This window comes from Olea europaea, chromosome 14, assembly GCF_002742605.1.
Source record: "Olea europaea var. sylvestris chromosome 14, O_europaea_v1, whole genome shotgun sequence".
NCBI lineage: Eukaryota > Viridiplantae > Streptophyta > Magnoliopsida > Lamiales > Oleaceae > Olea > Olea europaea.
The window spans coordinates 9,302,850-9,309,961 of NC_036250.1; the positions used below are offsets into that span (position 1 = coordinate 9,302,850).

Consider the following 7,112-nt stretch of genomic DNA (forward strand, 5'->3'; position numbering starts at 1 on the left):
TGTTGCAGATCAGATAGAAAAGCTTTGATTGCATTACTGACTTCTCTCGCTGGCAAAGATTTAATCCCAGCTGACCAATCACGGCAGAGAACAATTATAGGGGGTGCCAGAACACGACGAGGGGAGAATGCTCGTCTGCCTTTATATCGCTCCCGTGGTTGCAAGATGCAATTTTGTAACCAGCTGTTGAGAGCTTCCACATAAGACGTATATCGGTTTATCCAATCAGTAAAACTCAGGCGAAAATACTCCACCTCGCCCTGCAGCTGATTCATAATCTGCTTCTGAGTTTCTCTACACGGAGCTCCACTGAAGCTTTTCAAAATGTACGCTAGAGATATGGTCATATACTGAGAATGATGACAATCAAGCATGGATTTCCACATGCAGGTAAATCTGCAACGATTCAATGGTCATGTGCACCATATAAAGGAGATAAAATCTTTGTCTAATATCTTCCAGTACTATGTAAAAACATATGCGGTGACTGTTTTTGTATGATTTTTTGTTTTAAGTATGATACCATGTAGCTTGAGGAGACAGACTATTGAGATAGCTAAGTGAAAATAACGTGACAATATCAGGTTGCCTATGAGGATATTAGGAAATATAAATTTAACTCACCCCTGAATAAGTTCAAGAACTTGTGGTAGCAACTCTTCATCCCTCATTTTTTCAATCCGCTTTGATATTGAATTTACAGCATGAAGTGCTACTCTAATTCGTGAATGAAGATCTCTCACCACTGCCCGAGTTTTATCAATTACTTGAGGGCTAAGATCCTTTGCAAACTGATGCCGAAGCTTGTCACACTTGCGATCATATTCCTTCCGGATAAACTCGCTAGCCTTTAAAGAACAAATAATTTGACCAAAAATTATCAGAATTAGTTAACTGAAATTTGTTCAGAAAGTATCTGGTTATCCAATAAATCCCAAATGGTGAAATACAATAGATAACTCATAGTATATGCAAAGTAAAACAAAATAACAAAGAAATGCTATAAATTTCATTATTCCAACTTGTTTAAGGAATCCCAAATGGTGAAATACAATAAGTTCTAGTCGTATCCCCAAGGATTATCATGTATTGTCCGCATCAGAAATGCTATAAATTTCACTATTGCAACATGTTTAAGGAATTACCTTCACTTCATCGTATAACTTTCTCTCCCAAGCATACATTCTATCCAGTGTGGAAGAGTGACTTCCAGAAATCATGCAGAACTCCTCAATAAAATCACTTCCACTATCGTCATTGTCATTCTTTGTTGTAGCCATGGGATTCTTTGATGACGATGACCTTGACGAAGTTGTACGCCTCCAAGTTATAACCTTGGTCACATTTTGTTCAGACACTGTACATTAACCAAGGATCAGAATTCAAAAGAACCAGAAAGTCATTTAGTTCCTGTCCCTTTCTCTATCCTACAAAAATTTTATGTAGTTAAGGTATTATGGGGAAAATTTTTCTCTATACTACAAATATATGACTGCACGTTTGACTAATTTTTATAAACACCTAAGTTGGCATTCGGTATCAGGCAAGAGAATGGATTTTGGGTCGGACGGAATGAACGAAGGTATTAAATGGAATCATAATGGTATATTGCATATTCATTATGTATCTGAATGAAGACAGCAACGGAATCAAAATTCCCAATCTTGAAACCATTACTAACTATTGAGATTGGTAACTCGTAATATAACATTGTACAAATGTTATTGGCGCAGAACTGACTAACTCAAATTTACAGCGAAGTTGGAGAAACGTCCAAGCTAATACTAAACGAAACGAGGTAGATGGGCAATCAAAGGGACTGGTGAGTTTTCCAAAGAACATTTCTTTCATCAATTTGGTGGATAATTAATTTTAACCTGAAATCTGAAATATGTAGCTGTTATGCATTCAGATGATAAAGCCCTTGTTTGAGCCCCATTTCTGTAAGATAATATATTATGGAATAGTGATTTTTGGGGAATATGTGGTTAAAAAATAAGGAAAATTTTCCGATTTACATGTGAAATTATTATATGGAAAAATGTGTAGTTGAAAATGAGTTTTGGAAAAAGGGGGCCAAAGATAGGCAAAATGTCCAGATAAAGCCTTAGGCCAAAAATTTGTTATTAATCTTTGGCAGCCATTCTTATATTGCAATCCATGCAATCAATTTGAAATGTTAACTTCAGGATTACACAGTATAGATTCTTAATTTCTGAAAAGAAATAATAGAAAACATTGAAGTCTTATAAACCTCAATTTAATTGATGGTCTAATCTTCAACAAACCAAAATCACAAACAATTTCTGGTGCAAGGAGAATTGAGGTGATTTTCATCAGTCCACCATTTATCAGTGAAAAAAAGTTTAATACATGAGGGTCATGTGTGCAGTTAACAGTCTAAATGGGTTGATTTTTTGGCTAGGTACTTGTTACGGATTAAACAAATAATCTGCATTACCGGGAGCAATTAATACCATGAAAGAAGGAAAAACAAAATCAAGAATAACACATGATTTAAGGTGCTTCGCCCTCAGTGCAAGAACTATTGCAACTGGTGCCATTGTAGAATTGAAGAGAATGACAATGTGCTTTGGACTCATGTCTCGATGTGTTTTTAGTCTACTATGAGATAATAATATGAAGGCTCGCCCTTTATATAGGAGGAAAATATTTGGGCACATAATACATGTTCAAGTTTCCCAAACATTTAAAAGATTTCGCCTCAGGGGCTCCCACTCTTAGGCCCCATTGTCAACCTTACTGCAAAGGTCAAACTGTGGAAGGGTAAAGTGTCCATCATATCGAGCTCCACAGATCCTATGGAACTAACTACAAACCCTAAACCTATACGTAGGGATCCAGCAACTGAAAAGAAAAAGAATGAAGACAACATTGACACACTGGGGGAGATTCATGCAATTTGATCATCAATTAGGAATAAGGCTCCATCAAACTTGTTGGCATAAAATGAACATTTACAGCCAAATCTTAAAGTTTGTTAGGATAGGCTTCACTTCACAAGCTGTTCTTATTGTTTGAGGAATAAAATCATGATCTTGATCCTAACAAGGCTGGAACAGGCAGTCCCATGGGAGGAGGATGTAATGAAGATATGTACATCTCGGATAATGGAACTGGTTCATAAATGGTAACTCCTTGTATGAACTACACACTACATGTGGGATTGAGAAATGAGAATGGAATTGAGGATGACAATGTAGAACTCGGGTACCAAATACTACCTAAGAAGCTGGTTAACAAAATTAAAGTACCTAGTCTTAAACACGAGTATAACATATAGCATTTTCTAGGTTATGAAAATAGCAAATGCTCAAATTCAAACCTCAGTAACATGCCTAAACATAATTAAATACACATCAAAATATAATGAAATGGTGATCAGTTCCAGTCTACTTACCATCAGATGCATTTACATTTCTTCCTTGGCAACAAACTACTCCAAACGAGATCAAGTAAACTGAGGCTAGTAATTTACCTATAAGATATAAATGCATGTCAATAGACCACAAAGCGAATGAGTCCAGTTTCTCAAATCAAAATCAAACGATGTATTTCTCCATCATTCAAGAAATTAGTACCTCTGGATTCAGTATATCCAACCCTGATTTTGTTGGACTCAAGCATTCTCGAGACCTCCTTTCCAGATTCAGATGCTTTAAAGAATTGGTTATCAATCTCTTTTAAGCTAGACTGAAAATCTTTAGCCCTGGGTGTTACAATCTCCAAAGGATCTTCTGTGTCAGCTCTTATATCCTTTTCTAAAAAAGATCTATTTCTCTTCAAATTATATAGTTCTAAAGATGCATTCCTAACCACATTTCCAGATAATACATTCAGTTTTAGTTCAATATTTTCGGTATTTTCAGGTGCAGCTGTACTAGCATTGTATACTACCAATTTGCCCTGTTCATTTTCTGGAGTCTCTAATTTGGGAATCCCCCTAGTTTCAGCAAAATCAACATTCTTTTCACCAAAATCTCCATACATCCTCACATGATCAAGGTTCAAATTCTGTCCCCCAAACCTGAAGTTCTCACTTTCATCAACTGGGTTAAAGAAATCCCAAGAAGATTCCGAATCCGGATATGGTGGTGGAGGTGGTAGCACAGAAAATTCACCCTCCTCTACATACATATTCCTAGGCGGTGGACTCACTCTAACAGTCAAAGCACTATCCCCTCCCGATCTCATATAACTAACTCGATCCATAGGCTGTGAAATAGGGCTCTCATGGACGACTAGAGTACTAGAAACATTACCGACGAGCGATGGCGAGGGCGATGGATGTGTCGAATGTGAAGAAGTTTTATCAGGATCAATGGCTGAAACTGACAGAAAGGGCTCTATTAAAATCTCAGCGTCAGCCTCAGCATATTTTCTAAAAGCAATGCCTAAGTTTCTTAGAGATTGAATATATGAAATGTGTGCAGCTGCTAAAGCACATCTTGAATCAATGGTTTGTTTGAGGAATCTTTTCCTTTCTTTGCATAATCTCAAAGCATCACTTCTCTCAGCTTTTGAATTCGTTACACCCATTATTTGCACTCAGAATCCAAAAACCCAATTCATAAATTTATACCCCCATAACAGTTCTTCCCCAAGTTATCTGAAAACCCCAGTTCTTGAAATATGCCCCACCTTAATTTCTTTTTTCCTCACAAAAGTAACCGCATGTTTCATTTGCTTCAATCATAACAAAACTTCCTAATGAGTTTTGAAATCCCAAATGAGAAATGAGGGTCCAAAGAGAGAAATATATAGCAAAATGAAGAAAGCAAGCTCCTCCCAATCTCTATAATTTCAGCATAGAACCCTAACCTGGCACTTGAAAACAGAGCAAACCATTTAACTTTGAGAAATGTAATTAATAAAAACAGATGAAAAGGACAAGAGAGAAAAGGAAAAACTTATACGGGAAAATGTGCAGATGACAAAACTGCGTCTTAGCATTTCCCAAGAAACCTTTATAACGGCTCCTTTTAGTCCGGCTTCCTTTTTCATTGGTGGTAGGGTGGTGGCGAAGGGTGGCGAATGGGGGTTGTCTTGTGCTGTTGAAGTGCTGCAAATTTGCAGTTTTATGTCGTGGAATATTATACCCATCGTGCTATGCCTCATTAAAATAACATGTCATAGATTGAATGAATATTCCTTTTCATTTTTAAATGCTTTTTTTCTTTCCGGCCTGTCTGTAATTGAATATTCAAAGTAGATCTTTGTAGAAATAAAGCGCATGTAATATTTGCAGGTCGTGCAGTTATCCATAAGTCCCTCATTAATCTCCATTAATTTTAAAATATATTTCTCTTTCTTTTTTCAATTACACATTTTAAAATAAAATAATATTACATATAAATTTAAAACTTTTGTCTTTCTTTTTTTAACCATACATTTTTCAATGAAATACTATTCTAAAATATATTTTGACCCAAAAATAGGTCTCAAACAGTGGTTTAATATTTAAAAATATTTGTTGTACATTATTATTTACATAATATTTTATAGATCGATGAGTTGTCAAAAAGAATTGAGAAAGTTTTTTTTTTTTTAAATAACATTTTGACCAAATCAAAAGTAAGCAAATGTGTAAGCTGTGATACACATGTAATACAATCGTTAAATATTTATTCGTATATGAGATACTTATGATAGTATTAAACTAATACGATTGTGTACTATCAAGACATACCAACCATGCTCAACACGAGTATTTCTTTATCTTCACAACCAGTAGCTCCACATTCACACACTTATAACATGAATAGCAATATAATCATACACATTTGAAATGCAGTTTTTTGTTATAGATTTTGAGAGAGTCATGCCTAAAGAGCTAATTATTGAAATTGGAATTCAATATTTATATAAATCATATCCCAAAATTCCATACTTTTGATATGAAATCCAAGTCTCATGTTTGTACAATAAGAATCATGAAAAATCACTACACTTTTTGACCTTGTACCTACATTGAACTAGCTTTGTACTAGTTTGGACAAACATCGCTATGTCAGGATCACAATCCACGTCATTTGATTGCAATCAAGAGACTTAGTATTTGCTCTAATACTATTGTTATAGATATTGAGAGACTCTTACCTCAAAACTAGCTATTGAAATTAGAAAATTAAAGTCTATAAAAAATCACACACCAAAATCTCTTACTTTCGATGTCGGGTCCAATTTTAATACTTTGCAAAGGGACCCAAGTCTTGCTTTATCTACAAAACCAGTATACCAATTTTATTTTATTTTTTTTAAAAATAATTTTAGAGGGAATTTTCTTCAAGCTTTTGGCTTTAGAATTCTTTATAGTTTCTAGGCTTAAAGAATGGATTATTATGGCTAATAATTGTGAAGATGATTTTCTGGCATTCTTGGTGCAAACCAGATGTATTTTTGTCCCATTATCTGGTTAGCGCCTTTTCTCATGGGATGTCAGTGTAGATAAGCCCTTACCAAAAGTGATAAGAAAAGGGGAAGAAGCCCATATACATTGATCGAGATTGCATGTACACTTTGAAGCTAAGACCCAAAACAGTTTCTTTTGCTTTGCATATTTTGAGCCATGCATCTAAGATTCTCAATAAATTGATAGACAATTCTCCATCTTTTCCTTTAAACTTTTAGATCTGTTTATATTCTTTCTACTTTTTGCTTTTGATTTGTGTGGTTTGCACATGGAAAAAGAAATTTGCTTCATGACTGTAAAATGCAATAGAGGAAGGTGGTTCATTAAGTAGCAATTATCCAGCACAAGTCTGAATCATTCATTACAAGATAAGTTTACAGCCAAAGATTCTTCAATTTTGCTTAAAAGCTTAATTAGTTGTCAGCTAGATGAGGTAGCTAATTTGATACGGTATTAGATAAATATAGCCCTGTTTGATGAGGATTTTTCTCAGAACTCTTTTTTTCCCCTATATATTCATTTTCAATCAAGCATTCACCCAAATCTCATTGAGTTAGGGATGTTATGTGGGGTGAGCCGCTTGTCTATTCAACTTGCTCCACACGCATCCAGAAAACGAGTCGTGGACTGCTTGCCAACTTGTCCGGAACCGTTAAGAAAAAAATTGTTATCAAATAGC

General features: G+C 35.1%; 1 protein-coding gene across 1 annotated transcript in view; it reads right to left on the reverse strand.

The window, feature by feature from the left end:
- Window positions 1-5,219, reverse strand: part of LOC111409481 (nitrate regulatory gene2 protein-like) — a 25,109-nt gene extending 19,890 nt beyond the window's left edge. Inside the window, exons 1-5 of the mRNA XM_023039528.1 lie at window positions 3,603-5,219; window positions 3,422-3,499; window positions 1,146-1,357; window positions 625-848; window positions 7-396 (exon numbers count right to left, since the gene is read on the reverse strand). Coding sequence (XP_022895296.1) covers window positions 7-396; window positions 625-848; window positions 1,146-1,357; window positions 3,422-3,499; window positions 3,603-4,560 — 1,862 coding nt within the window. The 5' untranslated portion in view covers window positions 4,561-5,219. The remainder of the gene's footprint in view (window positions 1-6; window positions 397-624; window positions 849-1,145; window positions 1,358-3,421; window positions 3,500-3,602) is intronic.
- Window positions 5,220-7,112: the final 1,893 nt, after the last annotated feature.